The 22,695-nt window shown below is 40.1% G+C and overlaps 1 protein-coding gene and 1 pseudogene across 1 annotated transcript; both read left to right on the top strand.

Moving 5' to 3' along the window:
• Positions 1-689: 689 nt before the first annotated feature.
• On the top strand, positions 690-1,548 carry LOC140938202 (uncharacterized; annotated as a pseudogene).
• A 1,797-nt stretch (positions 1,549-3,345) lies between these two features.
• On the top strand, positions 3,346-5,547 carry LOC140938201 (uncharacterized). The gene is made up of 4 exons (XM_073387720.1): positions 3,346-3,473; positions 3,963-4,245; positions 4,351-4,566; positions 4,618-5,547. Exons 1-4 carry the CDS (start codon positions 3,346-3,348, stop codon positions 5,545-5,547), a joined length of 1,557 nt encoding a protein of 518 aa, XP_073243821.1.
• The last annotated feature ends 17,148 nt before the right edge of the window (positions 5,548-22,695 follow it).

Raw genomic sequence — 22,695 nt, 5'->3', positions numbered from 1 at the left:
CTTAATAGAGGTGTTCGCTGAATAGGGGTTCGTCATAAAGGGAAATATAAGACGTTAATTTCTGGACCCGGCTTAGTGTCCGCTTAATAGAGGGTGTCCGCTTAATTGGGGGTCCGCTTAATAGTATCTTTATCCTAGTACAAATCATAACGCACGCACGCATAATGCACGCATTATGCGCGCCACCGTAAAGAGTCGACATGGACACCACCTGATGGTCAGTTTTCTGCCCTCGATCATTACATTGACCGTTGCCGCCACTCGGTGATCGCAGTGGATTTTAAGGCCAGAGCTCAGTATAACAACATGTCGCCCGCCGAAAAGGAAGCCTAGACACGACTTTCAAAACGCAGAGACATTGTCATCAAAGCGGCCGATAAGGGTGGTGCTGTCGTGGTATGGTCACGCCCTCTATACATCGCCGAAGCAAATCGTCAACTGTCCGATGGGAGGTTCTACGAACGCCTAGACCACGAAGGAAAATCAAGAACGTGGTTACAACAACAATAACTGAAATGATTAGAGACAACAAGCTTCCACCATCAGCTAAAGGTTTAATTGTCCCTACACCTCAAACTTCACGGTTCTACCTGCTTCCTAAGATCCACAAAGCAGGCAACCCTGACAGACCAATTGTTTCAGCGCGTTGTTGTCCCACCGAAGATATAGCTTCCTACTTGGATCAGATTATGTGCCCCCTTGTGCGCAATCTTGCGACCTATGTAAAGGATACCAAGCACGCCCTTCGAATCTTCAATGATTTCCATTTTGACAACACAACGACTGGCGAACGCTTCCTCTACACAATGGACATAAAATCATTATATACTGTTATCCCCAACAACAGTGGCCTTGAAGCGTTAGCCTATTTCCTAAACAAGCGTCTAGTTCTCGGCCCACCTACAAGCACACTCACCCGTCTTGCTGAACTTGTGCTGACCCTCAATGCCTTTACCTTTAATGGAAATTTTTACCAGCAAATCGGAGGGGTCGCCATGGGCAGTAAGATGGGCCCAAACTATGCATGTGTTTTTGTTGGATACGTTGAGGAGTGGATAGCAAGCCAGTACCACGGCTTTGTACCTCAACTACACATGAGGTACATCGATGACGTCATCGGAGTCGTATGTTGTAGCCGCGTGGACCTGGAAAACTATATTCGCTTCGTATCCAACTTTCATCCCGCTCTTCAATTTACGCACAAAATCTCTGACACTGAACTCTCTTTCCTCGATATCACGTTACGCATTACTGATGATCACATCAGCACTACCATTTACTACAACAACACTGACACCCACACCTATCTTCATCATCAGTCCTCACACCCCGGCCATTGCAAAAAAGGTCTTTCTCGCAGTCAACTCTTTGCGACTTCGCCGTCTGTGTTCGGAAGACTCAGATTTTCTGGAAAAGGGCGGTGAAATGGTGTCTTTCTTTCAACAACGTGGATACTCCCCCGCCAGTTTACAGAACGAAACAAGAGGGAATCCGGACGTTTCGTACCCATGGACGTTTCGTACCCAGACGATTCGTACCCAAAGTTGAGATGATTCGTACCCAACGCTAAGATGATTCGTACCCAAAGCTTAGTTGATTCGTACCCAACTGCCGTTTTGAGAGTAAAACATTTTTAATCATATCTATCACAAAACAATCTAAAATAAACATTTATATAAATCAGAACGACTAGTTACCTACGCGCGAGTAAGATCAAATTATAACCCCGGGGGGGGGGGGTACTCCCATACATTACCTATACGGGTATGTGCCGCCCAACGGGGTCGTGATTTTGAAGCTCCTGATTTAGAACGGGGTATCCATTTCAGAGGCATTTTCTAGAACGGGGTATAATATTTCGAACGCACGAAAGCTCCAGTTTTGTTAGCAACCATTTGAAATTATTCAAGGACAGATTGCTTTTAAAAATACGGTTCAATGCGTTAACAAGCAAACTGTTGTATTCTTCGCACCCTAGAACGGAGTATAAAAAATTGGCCCATTTCTAGAACGGGGTATGAGTTTTAGGGTGAATTCTAGAACGGGGTATCAATTTTAGGGAAATTTTTTTTTAGAACGGGGTGCCAATTTGGAGTCCCGGGCGGCACATACCCACCCAAAAAATACCCAAGTGCCCCCCCCGGGATTATAACCACCGCTCACTTTTATTTGCGTAGACTCGTGACGCGTGAGCGGCGCAGATACTAAAGGAGGTGAGACTCTTCATTAACATACAACTCAAAAGGAAATGGTACTTACACGAAATTAGCTTGTTCTCACTTTTCGCGGCTGGGTCCAATTTACATGTCGATGTTTGAACTTGTCGAATCATAAACTTTTGTTAGTTCATGCGCTTTCACACGATCCAATTTGTTAACTCGTTCGCTCTCACGCGAGTTAGATGAAATTAACCACCGCTCACTTTCTTTGTGTAGACTCGTGACGCGTGAGCGGCGCCGATACTAGAGGAGGTGAGACTTTTGATTAGTGAAAGCCTTAACTTAAACTATGAAAACACACTGTTTACAACATGAAGACTTGGTTATTGCATGGGTATGAATCATCTAAGCTTTGGGTACGAATCATCTTAGCGTTGGGTACGAATCATCTCAACTTTGGGTACGAATCGTCTGGGTACGAAACGTCCGTGGTGCATACTTCGGATAGCAGCTAATCCAGTTTTCAGGTAGGTACATCTCCGTGCTTACACGCTCGCTGCCGCACTTGCCATTGTATTTCTAGCGACACTAGTGTCCGTGTTTAGGTTAAAATTATCCTTTCCAAACGTTTCGGGCCTAGCCCTTCATCAGTGGAATTACCAGTTCGTTGAAACCGTTGCAAGGTTTACATACGCCATAAATTAGAAGTAACAACTAAAGGCTTTGTAGTGCACGAGCGGCTCTGCGCGCGGCCTAGAGGAAACGGAAGCCGGACTGGTACCAAGTTGAAATATCAGTCGCATTTCCAGGCACTTCCGTTGCGCGTTATCTACAGAGAGCATCATTCCCCGAACCAAAGCGTCGATTGAGTGACCAGCCGTTGTTCGCCAATACGTTGTCTTAAAGTACGCCCTGTTTCGCCGATATAGACGGCAGAACAACGGCGACAGGAGATGCAGTAGACCAAGCCAGACGTTTGGCAAGAGAACGCCTTCTTCATGACAAACGAGTTTTGAGGGCCACGGACACTAGTGTCGCTAGAAATACAATGGCAAGTGCGGCAGCGAGCGTGTAAGCACGGAGATGTACCTGCCTGAAAACTGGATTGGTTGCTATCCGAAGTATGCACGAGGATATCACGGGGGTTGCTGTCACGGCGATAGGTTAAATGTACTGGTTAAATGTAATGGAGCTGGAGGCAAGAGAAAGGTGTAATGCAGTAAACACAAGTAGTCCTACCAATTCTAACTCTAGATTTGACCACCATAAGGGAAAGATTCAAACAGCCTGTTTCCTCATCTGCACTTTATGCAGGTAGTGAAGAGTCTATTCTGCAATGTATCTTTTGCAAGAAAAATCACAAGTCCATCACCTGTAGTAACATTACTGAACCAAAGGCTAGAAGAACTATACTGAGTGGTAGGTGTTTTGTTTGCTTGAAAGCAGGGCATATTACACCAGGTTGTCAGTCAAAGGCCAAGTGTTTTAACTGTGGAGCTAGACATCATGTGGCCATCTATGAAAAGCCTAAGAAGCCTGCCCAACCTAGTAGTTCAGGAGTTGAATTTAGCATCACTTAATAGATCTGAAACTTCCTAGGAGAGATCCAGAGATGTTGGAAAATCAGCAATGCAGGTTGGCAGCAATAATAACACTACTGTTGCATACAGCCCAAGCCTTTGCTTCTAGAGCAGATAATTAGGAAACTAGAATGTGTACTCAAGTCATTTTTTCTCTTGTACCCAGATATCTTATATAACCAGCAAGACACGTGAGCAGTTAAACTTACCTCCTGTTGGTAAGGAAACCATCATTGTTAATCAAAACATTTGGTGACAACACAGCATCTGTAAAGGAATGTGACATTGTGCAGTTGTACGTCACTGCCTACGTTGTACCAGTAATATGCAGTCCAGTATCGAACCAAGACATTCAAAGTGCAGTAGAATGCTATCCATACCTTCAAGGGCTACAACTTGCGTGTGGAAATGTTAATAGAACAGTTAGTGTTGACTTACTAATAGGAGCAGATTACAACTGGTCTTTCTTTACTGGAGGAATAATCAGGGGAGACCCTTCTGGACCTGTAGCTCTTGAGACCAAGTAGGGATGCGTACTGTCGAAACCAGCTGCAGTTCCAGCATTGACAGAGTCATGCACTGTTAATCTAAGTGCTACACATGTTTTGAAGATTGATTCAGCTGACATCAGCCATGTGCAAGATGATTTGCAGAAATTTGGGGACTTGGAGACCTTAGGCAAAAAGGACACTGACATTTCAGTTCATGACAAGTTTTCAAATCAGATAAGATTCACTGGTGAAAGATGCCGAGTCAAGCTACCATTCAAGGATAATCACCCTATGCTGTCAGATAATTACACAAATGCATCACGAAGTTTGGCAACTGTGATTAAGAAGCCTAAGACCTAACCAGAAATAGTGAAACAATATGATCAGGTGATTAAGGAGCAATTAGAAGGTGGAGTAGTTGAAGAAGTGCAACAAGATCAAGTCCTAGAACCTAGAAATGTACACTATCTCCCACACAGGGGAGTTGTGAGACTTAACAGAGATACAACAAAGGTGACAGCTGTATACGATGCCTCATCCAAGGTGTTTGGACTAAGCTTAAATGACTGTCTGTATGTCGGACCTTCATTACTTCCTCTTCTACTGGACATTTTGCTGAGATTTAGAGTTCATGAAGTTGCTGTAACTGCTGATATTGAGAAAGCATTTTTGAATATTGAGATTGATCCAGAACAAAGAGACTTTTTGCGATTTCTATGGGTAGATGATGTCAATAAGGAATCACTTGAGATTAAGTTACTTCGCTTTACAAGAGTTGTATTTGGAGTTAACGCGAGCCCCTTCATTCTCAATGCTACTATCAGACCCCATCTTAATACATGTATGCTGAATGACGATGCTCTTGCAACTGAGCTTTTGAAGTCTTTGTACGTAGATGATTTTGTCTCTGGAGCCAAGGATGTGAAAAATGTCACTTTGTCACTTTGTCTCAAATCAGGAGGGTTTAATATGAGGAAGTGGAACAGCAATTCAGCAAGTCTTTTGCAATCCCTGAAACAAGATTCAGCCTTCAGTGGAGACTTTGCTACAAACAGTAAAGAATATGTTCAAGAGAAAGATGAGAGCTTTTCAAATTCAGTTTTTAAGCAAGTTACTGAGAAAGAGCAGAAGGTTTCGGGAATGCTTTGGAACCCTAACCAAGATGAATTGATCTATGACTTGACTAAGATATTGAAGGGTGTGGCAGTTCAGCCAGCTACAAGAAGACTGATTCTCGGTACTGCAACGAAATTCTTTGACCCCTTGGGGTTAATATCTCCAGTTATTCTACCCTTCAAGATTATGTTTCTAATATAGAGATTTAGCCAGGGCTAAAAGCGAAGCTCCCATTAATAAATTTGTAATTTAAATCAAACAATAAACTTGTATTCCACAAATCAGTTAACTTTATAGCACATTATGTGACTTTTGAGGGATGGAAGGGCTAAGTGATTTTAGAGAAAAATAATTTGCAAACAGTCCAAGAGGAACCAAATCTTACATCGAGTTGATAGCCTATATGTACACCCAAAAAATAGCGATCATCTTCGATCACATTTAAGAGCTGTAATGGCTCTTGATCACAGTAGATTAGGTCTGGAAAACAAATTCTTGGAAAACAAATCGGGCCCTTTTTTTTGCGTTCGACAAGCTTGCTTTACAAAATCTTGCTAACAAATCTGGGGGCGTGCAAACCAACTTTAATACTTTTTATACATCACATCTGAGGTAAGCCTTATGGTACTATGAGGCGCTGTTTTATCATACAGACCACGGACAGAATGCAGTATTTCACAATTTTGCAAAACATATTGAACTCATTCAATATTCAGGACGATCGACGCAGAAGTGGGCAAAATCACCTATACGGCCAGCCGGTTGTGGCCTTTGGAGTGTTTGAATGAACATTACTAGAGTTCCGCTTCAACATAATAGAAAATTTATCATGTTTCTTTTTTATTCAGTGGTTTTATAACGATGTGTAATCTTCAAAAGCGTTTGATACGCGCGGCATTTTGAGTACTCCTGCAAGCGCTGTTCACCTCGGAACGACTGAAAACAAACGGTACAGCGATTAAAATTGCAAGAGAGATTACTGACAATCAATAAAAGAAATATAATTCGGTGAAACGTATACAGAGACAACAATTTTCACTCTCAAAATCCTGAGTCTTCAAACTTGAGGCTTTAAGGGAAAGTCCCGATTATGCGCACGCGCGAGCGTCATCTGTTTTTTCTTCTAAAGACAATAGAACTGTCATATTGACGCGACAATATTTCTTTCCGGACCGCACAGCCGACGGAGATTCGTTGTATACATTCTAAAGTTCTCTTTAGACTTTCGAAGAACTCTTTCGTCTTATTTAAAATTTGGCTCGCGGCACGAAGACTCGCCGTGATTTTATCGCTAGCAGGGCCGCTTTGCGACCCGAATATCTCATTCCGCTAGCTTTAAAAACAGCTTTTCTAATGTGAAATTCATGTCAGAGGTCAATTGTTCCAAGTCCAGTAATATTTGCCTGATTTGCTCGCGTTCTGGCCTCAAATGTTTGAAAGATATAAATAAAAATGCAATCTCAACGCTATGAATCACCGCAAAGGTTAGTCAAAAAATTATATTATGATTTCATTGCACTAGTTTTTCCAAACATGTAGCGCTTGTTCGTTTGATTTTTTCGGCCGTAGGGGGGCTCATTTAAAAGTTTACCAACGCTTCGTTGTAAAACATTCTGCTTCACGAAGCTTAATTCCACAAGATCTCCTCAGTTACATCAATGTCTCAATAGTTGCTTTCTTACAGTCTTTATTGTTGCTGTTTCATTTCTGCGTATTCCTGTCACAATTATCTGAGCTTGTATGGAAGCTGGCAGCAGAAATAAGCCTTCAATCGGAATCAAAGCGCTTCCCATTTTTTGGTCCTCCGGCTAACGGCAATAAAAATGACGCCAAAAAATCCCGATTTGGCCCAAATCGAAACTTAACGGCAACAATATATCATTGCTCTGTAATCCTGAGAAGTTTTAGTGTAGTGTTGAACTCGGCCAAGCGCGATGCAAACGGATTTATCAAGGTTCTCTTACTCTCCTCGCATCTTTTGATTTCGCGACATCCTGTCCAAAATCAAAGTTTGGTGCATGCGCAGTAGCGGGATACTGTTCCTTTAAGTTTATGTTTTAAGCCGGCTTCCCGGTGTTTGCTTTTTTCAAAGATGAACTCGAGGCAGGTAAACTCAAGTAAGATTAGAATCGCTACAGACTTTTCAACCCTCTTATGCATCAAGCAAGGTGAAAAACGAAAACGATGCCATCCGAAATCGGATTTCCGGCTTTGACAAGTGAAGTATTTCTAAACCAAAAACCCAATAAACAAACTAGCCATGAATAACAGAAGACTCTTTATAGCAGCTGAATTTCATTTTGTACATCCAGTAGAAAAAGACAAAACTAACTTGAAAGTGTGAGATTGAACATTGGGTTCCCTGTGGTGCGGACGGACGGTCGGTCAGGCGTACGGTCACGTGATTACCAAGTTTTCCCGGATGGATAGATTGCCACATTTCCTTAGCTATGGGGCTCCGTCCACGCGCCCTCTTTGCGTGCGCGTGGAGCTCCGCTAAAACTGTGCAAGGAACAAAGGGACTGGGACGAGTTGGTGGATACCGAACTCCAACAAGTTTGGTTGTCAACTTTGTCAGACTTAAGACTAGCTGGAAGAGTGAGTTTTAAAAGGTGCTAAAGATCTCGGTGGGAATGAAGTTAAATCGCTCCAACTTCATTGTTTTGCAGATGCGTCGAAAAAGGCGAACGGAGCCGTTAGCCGGTTTACATGAGAGTAAAAAATAAGTCAAGAGTAGAATGTGAGATTGTGGCGTCAAAAGCCCGAGTCGCTCCGCAATACCGCGTCTAGAACTCCTATCTAACCTTACTATGTCAAGATTGGTGAAGAGTGTGAGTCAAGCTTTAGGAAACGTTGTGAAAGCTGATGACGAAGTCAATTGGACGGGTTCTATGATTTCTTTGTGGTGGATTAGAAACACTGATAAGGAATACAATCAATTTGTGGAGAATCCCGTAAGTGAAATCAGACGAAATGCACCGCCTGAACAATGGAGGTACTGTCCTACGACAGAAAACCCGGCTGGCATTGCATCAAGAGGAATAAAGGCCACTGCACTCAAAGAAAGCAGTTTGTGGTTACATGGCCCAGAATTCCTGTCTAAGGAAAGCGCCTACTGGCCAGTCCAGCCTGTACGAGTCAAGGAAGAGTTCTGCGAACTGAAATCAGCCAAATCTACAGTCTCCAGCTTATTGAACACTGTACTTTTAAATTTTTGGAAACGTTGGAAGAAGGAATACTTAACAGAAGTACGTGTTCATCACAATTGCAATTCAAGTAACAAGAAGCCAACGATTAAGGTCGGTCAGTTGTTTGTGTCTACAAGGACAAAGCGCCGAGACAACTTTGGAGTACGGGAGTCGTCAAATCTCTCATTAGAGGACGAGATGGTCACCACAGAGGAGCTGCTGTAAGAGTGTGTAGTGGAGACCGAGTCGTAGAAATGACAAGGCCCCTAATTAGGCTTTACCCTGTGGACGTCGAATCACAAGTGTACAGTGGGAAGAGCGTCAGAACAGAAACACTGATTTCCTTATTACCTTCGTGGGAAATGCTGAACAGGAGCATGTTAGTGAACACAACAGAACTAAAGCTTAATGGAAATGGTTGTATCACACATAATTTGTGCCAGGCTTCTTCTTCTCCCTTCTTGCACTGGTCCTTGTAAAATTGTCTCGGCAAGCCTCGCTGATCTTGATACATGCCCGAACCACTTTATCTTGCGTTTCTTTACCGTGGTAAAAATACATAAATAGTCTATCTGTTGTCATCCCTACCATCACACCAAAAAGTAGTTCACGAAATAAATTCGATATTATATGATTTCCTATGGGGTAGCAAAGGCGACAAAATTAAGCGAACAGAAATCATTAATGACTACGATAAGGGCGGACTAAAGACGACTGATATACAAAGTTTTATATTATATATACCCATTTCAAATGAAATGGGTTCAAAGGTACCTAAAGACAGAGAACAAAAGTAAATGGAAAGTTTTTTTTTCGATTACTGCTTGGAGAGATACGGAGGGAAATTATTGTTCTTGTGCAATTTAAAACAAAAAGATGCATCACAGCTGAAAATAAAAGACCCTTTTTAAAAAGAAATTGTAGAACACTAGTCCAACTTAAATTACCGGTATAGTGAGAATAAACCACTTTTTGAGTCAACATGTATCTGGCATAACTCACTGATTACGATCGAGAAGAAGCCTTTTTTCACAAATCATGGTTTAAAGCGGGTGTGGAGAATGTCAAAGACCTCATTGATGAGGCTTCCATATTCATTTTGTAAGGAAATTTAAAGTTAAAACTAACTATCTCGAGTACTATAAAGTTGTATCTACTCTAACAAGGTATAAAAACTTTGTTCGTCCAACAACGGAAACGACCAAACCCATGATGCGACTAAAACTCTCCCATCCAACACAAAATTCTGCAACAAAGCTTATCAACGCCTCATTGAAAAAAAGGCTTCAACACCACTTAAAAGCCAAGGTAAATGGTTGGCTGGGGACTCAATAGGAAACGAGATGGTTAATTGGGAAAGCACATACTCATTACCATTTTGGTATACTATAGATACAAAACTGAGAGAGTTCCAGTTTAAATTTCTACATAGACGAATCGCAACCAATGATTTTCTATACAAAATAGGAATTAAACAGTCTGATTCCTGCACCTTCTGTGGAGAAGCAACGGAAAACCTGGTTCATTTATTTTGGAGTTGTAAATATTCTAACGCCTTTTGGAAAGACTGCTATCAATGGATAATACAAAACACTTCCAAAGTAGAACAATTCAACCTCTCAGGAACTCTCATATTTGGCTTAATTAACGATGCAAAAGATTTACTACTGCACCATTTACTACTTATTGCACCAGGCATTATATCTACACCTGTAAACAAAGAGATACGCGCCCAAATGTCCAAATCTACATACAAACAGTTCAACATACTGTGGAAATAGAAAGGCAAATTGCAAAAGACCGTAATTCTTTAGACACCTTTAAAAAGAAATGGTCTCGATTAAAAACCTCCCATTTTAAACGAATGTACTATTCTGTGGAAGTGACCTTGAGGCGGGGCTCTGTAGATTTAAAAGATTTAAAAGATTCAGAACTTTAACTGTCCTGTTTAAGTTATCTGCCTGCTTGTTTTTTTTTTTGTAAAGCCATTGTGGATAGGTGTGTGTATAATATATGTGCAATAATTAATCATTCTCATTATGTTAAAAAAAAAATTAAATAAATAGAGGAGTTACTGATTTTTCATGTATAAGGGTAAAGATGCTTTCAATTGAAATTTTCAATAACTTTTGTGAATTGTAATTTTGCTACTTTTTTTTCTAGTTTTCTACAATTTTTGTAATTTTTCCTTTGTGTGTAAACATGAAATAAAGTGTTGTTATTACTAAAAAAAATGCACATTCTTTTAAATATGAATAAATCAATAAACCTAAACTAAAAAAAATACATTACTACTAATGTCATAACCATTTTTATCTTTGTTTTTATTCCTGAAATATTTTTCCTAGCACACATCCTCCCTCCCTCATATTATACCCACTGTTTCAGAATTGGAGACTTGTGAACTGTAACGCAAAAAGGATGCTTGATTTGTACAAAGCTACTGCTGCTGCTGCTGTTGCTACCACTGATGCTACTGTTGCCCGTGTTCCAAAGAATCCACAAATAAACCACAAAACGCATTTACACTACAGTTTCCGCTTCAGGTTCAGTGTTTTCTAGTACAATCCCTATATTCTACCACTGCTACTACTATTACCGTTACGGGTGGGTAGAAAACGAAGACCTAATTATAAGACCCAGCTGCTGCTACTGCTGTTTCCTGTTTCCTTTGCAATTACCGTTATGGTTCAAGACCATACATCAATAGATTAGCCATCTTAAATGGCGCTATTGCGTAACTTACCAGGTTTGGATTGTCCTTTAAAAACTGGACTAAATTTTTCCTCACTTCCTCATGTGGAATTCTGATTCTTTTAACACGTTCCAGTTGTTCGGACAATGCGTAAAACATACAGTCCCCTGATCCTCGATTGTTAGACGCTGTGAGGCCTCTTTTAACTGCAATCCTCTCCATATTCGATGAATCATTTTCGGCATCCATAACCTTTGTATCCCGTATCATTTGTTGAAGCTCAGATAAATTTTCCCTTTCTGGGACTAAACGGAAACAAAATAAAAAAAAAATCTTGAGAAAGAAGACTCTGTGATTATTTAATGGTAAATGAACAAACTCAAGAAACGTTTTTCGTGTTCTTAGCCTGTCATGTCTAACTTGCAAAGACCACTATAATTACCTTTTGAAGTACCAAAGTAGTTATCAATAGTTGCCACAAGGTCCCCACGATTTATCTCTTGCAATGCACTCTTCAAATGATTTAGAGTACAGTTAGGTTTCAAATATGCAGCATACTCCAACAAATGTTTCGCTGGAGATTTCATGGGTTGCTCGCAGCTAATGTCCATGATAATCCTTGGCGGTACGCCTAACTCCGTAGCCAAGTCTTTCCAGCTATCTATCCCTTCATCCAACAGAGCTATCAGGTATACCATCAGGTCCTGCTTGACGAGATCATCACCAATACACTTTCCTGAATATCAAACATGTAATGAAAATTTGAGACGTCCTACTGACTAGAGAAAAGTTATGATGTGTTGCCGGACCAATGGTTTTTGCAGGTTTTTTTAGGTTAGCTAACCTAAGCTAAGCTAAGCTAAGCTAAAAGCTAGCCTGCATAGCTGGCGGCTTTATTTGAAGGGAGGTCTAGGGGAACCTGGCAGCGAATCCGCAAGGAGAATATAGGACATATAGGGCGGAAAAAAACTGGAGAAACCGTCCGCCTAGATTCGCGGCCTTTTTCTGGCTAGAGGCTGACGCAAGCTATTCCTGAAAAGAAAGGCAGAAATGGCAGAGAAAGAATAAAATTCATTAAATACGGCCTTGTTAACCCTTATTACTCGACGAGAAGACCGAGAAATTAGTCTGAAACAGGAACAAGACACGGATGTTATCTTAGAGAGTACCAATAAAAATTAAAAGGGGGGGGGGGGGGGGGGAGTCAGCCAACTAAACTTTCAAAAACGTAGCCATCGATGACTGGATTCCGTTACGACGCTCTCATTTCTCCTTTCATGTCCCTTCGCCTAGTACTTCGCAAGGTATTGAAGAACATTTTCTATTTTTCAGAGTAAACTTTGAGAAAAACTACTCAAGACACGTATTTCCTTTTGTTCTGACATTTTACTACTACATGAGAATTTTCTCCACATATGAAAATGACAAAACTTTTGCGGGTAGTAGCATAAACAAGAAATAGCATGATTTGTACGTAATATTTCAAAATTGTCTCAAATTTCACGTGAAATAACGTATAACAATTTCGAAATATCACTCGTGGTATTTATGCCAAATATCACTTCTTATCATGCTATTAGTAATTACCTATACTAATTTTAATAACGCGTGTCTGCATGATCAGTAATAAACAACACGCTAATAAACAAACCTCGCAGAGAACGTTTTAGTAAATTATAAGCTATTTAACAAGAGCACTGCTACAAAGCAATTCTTCCCCGCTTTGAAATGTGGAAAGAAAATACCGGAATCAAAAGACCAGAGAAAACAAATACTTTAATTCTGCGCGAGTTTCCAATTTCCCGCCTTCAGATTTGATGCACCCACGCTACTGTTGTCCACGCAGCGGCTGCACCCATGCGCACGTAAATTGATCTCCTGTTCTTTCCACCGAAGGATTTACCTATACCTTTATGACTTGTCTAGTTTGGATTGTTACTCATAAAAGTAGTCGCTTTCTCCTTAAACACAGCTAGCGATGGAGACAACACTACCTTGGCTGAGACTGACTATTTGGCGTGGGTGGGTGGGTCGTGCGTGATAGGTCATACCTCTTCGAGAAGACTCTTGCTCGCAGGATTTAAAGGCACCGTCTTCCTTTACATTACCCTTCGCATTCATGAAAAAGTTTCTCCGATAAAATTCAGTAACGCAAACTTATCAGCGAAAAATGTCCTTCCGGTGCTCTCCCAATTTCCCGCACTGGTTCCTCGCACACCCTGCGTTCTTAATTAAATGCACATGAGTCCAAGAATACCACTTCCGGTTAAAAGAAAATTCTAAGATAATCGCGGCTTTTGTTTCACGTTCTACGTCGTTGGAAAAAATACCTTCCAGTATGTTTTTAAAATTAATTTAGGCATTTAGTTTAAGGAATATTATTCCATAAAACAAATTACGACCAATCATCACCATTTAAACACAATTCCAGCACTATTTTATTAAGAGCAAACTTCCTTTGAGCCTAATCACAGATCTAGTGGCAGTCTGTGTAAAGAACTTTTAACTTCTGATCACAGTTGTTCGTAGGCCTGGTACATACACTTCCAGAGAAAATCACAGGGCGTGAAAACGTTCGTGCCCTCAATTTTCCGGGCTTTTTCTGTAAGTTATTCTTAGACGATATCAAATAATCTCGTTATGAAATTGAAGTCATGAACATATGCTTTTTTGGTTTAAATTATGATACCTTTACACCCAACACGCGTACCTGGTTTTTCACCATTAATTTTAACAATTTTCACAAATTTTCACTACCTCTGCTAGAAAATTCCCCCGGGTACTAAAAGTTGCAATAAAAAACTGCAGGGCGTGCCGACTAACAAATAATGAAAAAGCCTGTTAATATCAGTTGCAAGAGGACTGGCGCGAACAACACTGCTACTTCATCGATTTCTGCTTGCACTCTAGTGGGCAAAATTAGTCTTTGGCCAATCATATGAGAGCGTTCCCACGCCACTAATTCTTTGCATGATGCATCAAGACTTCCAACAAAAAAATATTAAACATCTTTACATTCTGGATACTCTTTGACTTACTTTTCACAGACAACAAACCGTTTTGATATTCGAAGGAAAAGAGATGAACCGGTCTCGCTTTATTCAAAAAGTACGTGTGGACTTTTAAGTGTTAAAACACGTAAGCCGCAGGACTCGCGAACCACGACCAAAGAATCACGACGCACGACCTACAACGCACGACCTACCTACCCACGCGATTTAGCCATCCTCCCTCGGCTGGGAGCTGATTCCTCTCCCTAGGGGTCCTCGGGAGAAAGGAGAATTTAAGGGCATTCTTAGAGCTAAAGGGCTTTCTGGAATTTATACGCATGACTGTTCCTGTTCGTGTTTCCTTGGAGAATTGCACATTATTATGTATCTTCAAATCAACGAGTCCGTGAATATTTTTGTACATGATCATACATGGACGACTTAGTTTCCTTCGAGTTTCAAGGGGTTCAAGGCCAAGATAATGCTTACGCTGGAGGTGCGGCTCCTTGCACACCTTCTAGTTTACGAATGTCGCATTTATAATAGCGATCCCAGACTGACGTTGCATACTCGAGTTTAGGTCTTACTAGCGTTTCATACAAGGTCAGTTTAACTTTTTCGTCGCAGAACCATAAGTTCCGCAGTTATGAGACCTAGGATCTTATTAGCAACTTTGACCACGGATTCGATATGTTCCTTCCAACATAATTTGGTACCGAACTGAACATCCAAGTAGGGATGGGAGGTCACATTCTCTAGTGCTTCTCCGCAAAATCTAAAATTCATTGGTGGCAGAGTTTTCTTCAGGGTGATGCACATAGTGGAAAATTCTTTATGGTTACACCGCATTTGCCATAAGCTTTGCCCTTCCTCAAGCTTGTACAAGTCATCCTGAAGTAGCTGATCGTCTGAAGTGGGATTCACTAAGAGGGCATAGAGAAGACCATCATCCGCAAAAAGACGGACAGTACACTGGAGATTGGAAGGCAAATCGTTGATGTAGAGTAAGAAAAGTAGGGGCCTAAAACCGTACCCTGTGGTACACCAGATTGTAACAATGCATAATCCATGCCATCATGTAGTAATCAATGACATAAACCGAAAAAATTAGTACCCCGGAAAGTTTTTGTTTTCGATTAATCATTGATTGCTCACCGAAGTGTTGCAATACTCAATGACTAATCAACCGGTTACTTATTGATTACTTACAGATGTCATTAATCATTGACTAATTAATCAACGACTACAATTACCTGTTGGATTAGGAATGTACTGATCAAGAAATGCCACAACATCTTGACGATTAATCTTCTGTAATACTTCTCTAAATTGCGTTACGGTTAATTCAGAATGGTTCGCAATTAAATATCCGATCAGTTGCCGACTGGGTGATATAACCGGTCTTCGCAGCGACTCGATATCCGTTCGTGATATACCTAAAACCAGAGCCAAGTGTTTCCAGTTATTTACCGCGTGGTGGTGTGTGCTGTCCAGCTCAACTGCTAATGTTTCCAACAGGTCCAACTCATGAATAACGTCACCAAGCAACTTTCCTGAATTTCAAAATGAACATTAGAGGTACATAAAAACAATTCATAGTAAATTTACAGTTAAGTTCGGTGATAAATATAGCCAATATTGAACAAGATACAGCTATTTAAAAACTTGAAAATTTACTAAGAATGCAGGAAACACTGTCCAGACGTCGATATATTTCATAGCTAAGTTTGGAATTTTTGAATGCCTGTTTCTCGTTAAATATAGGCCCGATAAACACCAAGCTTGAGGACTTTGTAAATCTTGGTTTCTCCCTTTCTAACTTTGCGGGTCTCATGTTGTTTATCCCTTAATAAACCTTCCGAAAACGTTATTTAAGCTAGTGTTTCTCAAAACGCTCACAATTTTTGGACCCAGAAAAAATTGTGTTCACTAACAATTTTACCAAATGATCTTAACTTAGGGTGCTCACTCCCGAAAAGTCGATAAAAAAAATAAGCAGCCATTTATCGATAAAAAACAGAACTTATCGATGCGAAAGAAATTAAGAATTAACCCAATCGCCTCTGAACCGCCCGTGCGGACCCACGTCTGCTGGTATCGCTTGTGAAGTTATCAGTTTTAACGGTCAAGCACAAATTTGTCATCTAACTTGTGCAGGGTGAAGAGATCTTTCAAACCATACCACAATGAGCACGATTCAGTCAAGGAGGCCGGAGAAAAAGGCAAAAACAAAGAAGCATGTAACGTTGTCCCGAAAATTCCGATGAAAATCTTGTTCCAGGACGCGCCTGCACTTCCTTTTATCTAATCCTATGATCCTACGAGCTTTCCCAACAACTTTTCTCACCAAAATGAAGGCTAGTACAGTAAATGCCCAGCAAACAAAAACAAACAGGGAAGAAAAGGAAAAGAAGAGGGAAGGAGGGAAAACGAAGGGTAAAATCGGAGATAGCTGTGTCACTGATCCAACAGCCAAATGTTGTTTTCTCCTTGATAGTCGAGGAGCCGATTTCAAAAGGAGGCCAAAAAATGAGTTATGCAGCACCTCCACGTATCACACTAAGGTTTGACCACAAATTCTGATACCCAGATACGCACAGATTAATACCCACTTAATCGACAATCGGATCTTCGAATTGTGGGGTCAGTGATTTGGTGCGCCGGGATTTCTGAGGAGGAGGGGGGTATTTTGAAACAACACATTTCACCAGTTTCGTATAGGAGCAAAAATTTGAAAAATCATATTTCTTTACTTAATCAAGAAAATTGGTTAGCATTTGGCCGCGCGTTTAAAATTCATAAGAGCTACAATCTCAATTGTATTTTGTGCTTGATTTTTGTTGCCATGGTAACGGTTTACAAGGAGACTCTTTCCTACCGTCTAACGTGAAAAACAAAGTGTTTTGTGACTTCCACAGCTAATACACATTGCTGATATGGTTAAAATGTGCTAATAGTTTATCTTTACTAATTCTGGAGAACCGTATCAAACTGTTCCGATGTCTTGTAATAAATCAACAAAGACGTCATAATTGCCTCTCAAGTCCTATTCCCAGGAGAGTGCTCGAACAGAGCCCGGTGACCCATGGCGCCCAACTTTTGCTCTCAGACGACTAGAAAGTTTTACTTTTTTCATACAAATCGTGAATCATATATGAAAGGTCGCGCGTTACGTTAAAGTTAAGCGAGGTTCAACTTTTACGTTTGCACGATCTTTCATACCGCCATTGCCTCTATTTTGTTTACTGACGTGCGTAAAAAACTACTCGACAGTGGAACTGATCCACTCTTTGTGTTAAAACACTGGAAACAGTAAGGTGTCTGAATGATCGCACGTGGTGTATGTTTTCCAAGCAATTATCCCACGCAAGCGAACAATGAAAACGAAAGACACCATGTTTTGACTCTAGAAAAAGTTGTATAGAAACGTTTTCAAAGCTGATGCCGGCCTAAAAAAATCTGGAAAATGGGGACCTCAGTAATTCTTTTTTTCCGGAATGTTTAAATTACTTTTTAATAAAACAGTATATACATTTTTTATTTTGCAGAAAAATAGCTTTATAAGTAGATACAGAACATACCATACTGTAAGTTAGTCTGTACTATTCTGAAACCTGTACAGGAACACCATAAAGACTGGGAGGAACATAACAAAAAGCTTTTCAGCACCTGGGTTCTCATTATCTTTTTCATCCTTCTGTGGGTCCTTCACTTTCTGATTTTCCCTTGAAACTAGGGGACAAAAATATTAAAGGATAGAAAGAGGTAAGAATGAATTAGTCACACGGTTAACACATTATTGAGGATAACGACGGATACAGCAAGACATATAAGAAACATTAAAACCATATGAGCTAGTCCACCAAATTTAAATAAAACTTAAAATTATACTCATTTGCAATCACTGGAGAAGTATGGTCAGTTCTTCATGTATTCCCCATGAAATGTCCTTAGCGCCCAGGTAAGCAACTAATGCTACAATATACTACAGCGACTACTACGGCTTCCACAGCCATTTACTACGGCTATAGGAGAAAAACAGGTAACTAGTTGCTTAGGATAGGGTTATACACAAAGTACTCACCAGAAAATCTCAGCAGGGGTATTTTGCGACAGCCAATGACTGTGAAGTTTCATTAGGGCTAGAAAACTGAGTGAATCACCAAATGGAACCTGATTCGCTCAGTTTTCTAGCCCTAATCACTAAACTTCAGAGTCATTCAGCATTCGGCAGACATTTGGCATTCTGCAAAATACCCGTGCTGAAAAAATCTCGTCATACATTTCTGCTATAGTTGATGGAATAGTTGTAGATAATTCCAGTGCACGTTGCTTCTTGTTTACAGACATGCCAGACTCAAGCTATTCACCATACGAGGTACCTGGATTGTTCAATTAAACACCCACTAATTTCCCTTTGAAATGTTTCCTCGGAGGAAAGTTTGAGAGTTGACTTGTTATTATGGTAGCATATCAGTAAGCTTTACATGAGTCATTAAAGCAGCAGTGAATAAGCCAATTGATCGGTGAAAAATACAGTGGAATTTAAGGCACACAACTATCCCAAGCACGCGAGCAATTAAAGCGAAAGACATCATGTTTTGACTCTTGAAAAACTTAAAAGGAAACGTTAATTTTAAAACTGATGCCCGTCTTAAAAAAATCTGGAAAAATAGGGACCTCAGTAAAGTTTTTCTTTTCTTTTTTTTTCCGCATGTTTCCTGGTTCCATACAGTTTTCAGAAGACCATAACCTTGAAAACCTGAATGTTTAAATCACTTTTTAGTAAAAGAGTATATACATATCTTTTATTTTGCAGAAAAATAGCTTTATAAGTAGATATAGAACATACCATACTGTAAGTTAGTCTGTACTATTCTGAAACCTGTACAGGAACACCATAAAGACTGGGAGGAACATAACAAAAAGCTTTTCAGCACCTGGGTTCTCATTATCTTTTTCATCCTTCTGTGGGTCCTTCACTTTCTGATTTTCCCTTGAAGCTAGGGGACAATATTAAAGATAGAAAGAGGCGACAATAGATTAGTCACATGGTTAACACATTATTGAGGAAAATGAGAGATATCATAAGACATACACTGTATAACAGGGTTCATACAAAAAAAATGCAACCACTTTTCAAGGACTTTTCAAGGAACACATTAGATTTTCAAGGACCACCTACTAGCAATATAATTTCACAGACTGTAGAAAAATGTACATTCCCAGTCTATTCTATTTCTAATAATACCTTAAGGCTTGAACTGTTTGCTTCACCAAATTCTCTAAATTTTTCAGTTCACTAGTCTTAAATTGATAGTTATAATTATTTGCATAAAACATAACATATAGAGCACTTTATGTAAATAACCTTTAAATTCTCTGAGCTATGATTTATATTCTGTCTTAGACAAACAAAAAAGATCAAAACACTTTCCAGGCCACTACATTCAGATTTGAAGAAAATTCAAGGACTTTTCAAGGAAAAATGGAATTCAAGGACTTTTCAAGACTGTGCGAACCCTGTATAAGAAACATAAGAACCATATGAGCTACTCCACCAATTCTAAAGTCAACTTGAAATAATAAAACAATAGAGTTTATGTTCAGTGGCATATATATGTTTTGGGCCCAACTCAGACTCATTTTAGCCCGAACCACTAGGCAATTAAGGCTTAAATTAAATCAGCTCAAAACATGTATACTTATGCCCAAGAACATAAACTCTGTTACTATTATTATCACTTTGGAGGGCATTGAGAAAATAGAGACTTCAAAAAAAAATGAAGACAAGGTCTGAATCAAATCACATGTGCATTTAAGCTTACATGTTGAATGGCTTTTATTTTTCTGTCTGAAACTGGCTAGAAATTAGTGTCAACACCATTTGAGTTCTAACAAATATTAAAATAGACATAAAGGCTCATTATTTTGTAAGTGTTAAAACTAAATGTATATGTGTACAAATGTTACGCACACAGAACTAAGTGCATTTGGCTTGAAGCTGCAAAACTTACATGCACTTTGTCGCCCACTATGGAGCTACTACAGGTGTTATTTATATAAGCTTCTCTAACTTTTGTAGATCTCATTCCTCTAGCTGAGGAGATAAAGAATTTACAAATTGTTTGTTATTTTCTGTGTTTTCACCCATGATTTGAGCTTTGAAAATGGCAGCATGACTTCTTTGACCAACGATGCAAACATGTGATAATTTTGCCTGTCAGGAGTGTGAAAGGCGATGAAGGAGCGCGTGCTTGAAAGAAATCCTCAAAATGTGGCCATGTTTTGGCATCTTAAACAACAAATTTGATAGAGCCATGAAGTTTTCAAAAAGTGGTTATACACACAGTTCAAGTAATTGAACAAACTAATTTGATTTTGTTGTTGTATGTACATTTAACATCAAATTCAGGCAGTTAGTATAAATTAATATGATTATAATAGTGCGTGCTAAAAGTTCAAAGCAGTACTCGTTAACCTCTGTGCTAGAGTTTGTTTTTGCTCTTTTCAAAAGTCTTTATCTTGATACCGAGAGAGAGTTTCAAAAAGTCTTTAAAAATAATATAAAGATGGTTTTACAAGTTATATTGAGACAGAAAACTACTTCAGTGAATATATTTCAACAGAACTGAAGACTCAGTTTGCAAAAGGCACACGCCATAGCCCGCACAGGAGACAGCACTCACGTCATGCGCTCACAATCTAACCAATCAAAAAAATTGAATTTTCTTACTTGACCAGATCTCGCCTTCGGCTTCGTCTAGAAGAGATCTGGGCATGAGATTAGCTACAACATACTATCTCAGCAGGGTTATTTGCCGATGGCCAATGACTCTGATTAGGGTTAGAAAACTAAGCGAATTGCTAAATGAAACCTGATTCGCTCAGTTTTCTAGCCCTAATCACTAAACTTCAGAGTCATTCGGCGTTCGGCGGACAAAATACCCGTGCCGAAAAAATCCCGTCGTATATTGCTGCTACAGTTGAGATAGTTGTAGATAATTCGAGTACACGTTGGCTCAGATAGTTGTAGATAATTCGAGTACACGTTGGTTCACATTCTCAGACATACCAGGCTATTTACCAAACAAGGTACCTGGATTTTTAAAATACCTACTATATTTTCTCGGAGGAAAGTTTGACAGTTGATTCCTTACTCCGGTAGCATATCGCAGTAAGCTTTACAGTTGAACCTCGATATACCGAACCTCAGCGAAGTCCTCGGTATATTAACGAACGATTTTCTTTGCCCAGGTAACAGTAAAATGTTTGAAAAAGAACCTCGATGTAACGACCCTTCGCCGTTCGTTGTATCGAGGTTCCACTGTACATGCGTCATTAAACAGTGGGATTTTAGCCTACCCACTCTTGACGTTACCTGTTCCGGAGGTCTTTCCTTCTCTTCCATAAAATGTGGCTTTAAATGCATTTTTCAGTCTACTCATCACGACTTCCTGCATTTGCCCAGTCCGACGCTCAGTCCTTGTACGGCGTTTTGCCAGTCCCTCTCGGTCAATATTCGTTTTTCGGTGACGTGTCACATTTTCGCATGGACCACGTGACCCGAAACGCTTTGGCCTCGAGGTACCCAGAGTCTGCTGGCTTTTTGGTCAGTAGCGGGTAGGTACCTCATATATCATTATACATACCTTACAGCGGAGCACTATGGGTAAGAAAATGAAGTAATCTACCCATCCGAGAAAAATTGGTAATCACTGACCGACCGACTGACCGCCCGCCCGAGGGTTGTGCCTAAATCATACCGTCCAAAAGGACAGCCGAGGAGTACTAGGAACTAGTTTCCGATTCGGGCCGACTCTGGCCGACTCCGGAACTTTTCGAAAACATCCAATATGGGGCCCCAAGCGTGGTGGAAAACTGACAGCCAAAGAAGCCGTTTTATCGCCAGTGAAGCGTGATTTTACGGTATTGTTGACGAAGTGTGCGTTTATTGTGACTTTTGGAGAGTTGCTGGTCCTGTATAGTGAGCAATCATTTTATGAATGTCTTATCAATTTATCTTGTCCAGCTGGCCGGCATTACCGAAGAAAATAGTACCGTCCAACGGGACATCATAAATTACGGCAACATTTGTTGGCATGTACATCACCTCTAGCTTTCTTTGTTAAACTGTGTTGTAGAACGTGATTTGTGTAGGTTTCTACAAGCTTAGGATAACTCTATAGTAATATTTTTATTCATAAAAGTGGCCTTGTCCTTTTAGCCGGTATTACCGAAGAAAATAGTACTGTCCAACGGGACATCCTGAGTTTTAGCAACATTTGTTAGACGGTGTATCATATCTGGGTTTTTTACTGTTAAACGGTGATTCTTTAGGTTTCTAAAAGGCCAGGGTAACTAAACAGGAATGCTTTTTTTTTTCATAAAAAATGCCTTGTCCTTTTGGCCTGTATTATCTAAGGAAATAGTACCGCTTAGCAGGACGTCCTAAACTATGTCAGCAGTTGGTTGC

The sequence above is a fragment of the Porites lutea genome, chromosome 5 (assembly GCF_958299795.1).
Source record: "Porites lutea chromosome 5, jaPorLute2.1, whole genome shotgun sequence".
In the NCBI taxonomy this organism is placed as follows: Eukaryota; Metazoa; Cnidaria; class Anthozoa; order Scleractinia; family Poritidae; genus Porites; species Porites lutea.
Note: the sequence above shows the minus strand (reverse complement) of the source record. Positions and strands in the feature narration are given on the sequence as shown.

Coding starts and splice junctions, on each gene's coding strand:
- LOC140938201 (XM_073387720.1), top strand. CDS start 3,346: ATGGAGCTGGAGGCAAGAGAAAGGTGTAATGCAGTAAACACAAGTAGT. Junction 4,246..4,350: donor GGGGAGACCCTTCTGGACCT/GTAGCTCTTGAG, acceptor CATGTTTTGAAG/ATTGATTCAGCTGACATCAG. Junction 4,567..4,617: donor CATCACGAAGTTTGGCAACT/GTGATTAAGAAG, acceptor CAATATGATCAG/GTGATTAAGGAGCAATTAGA.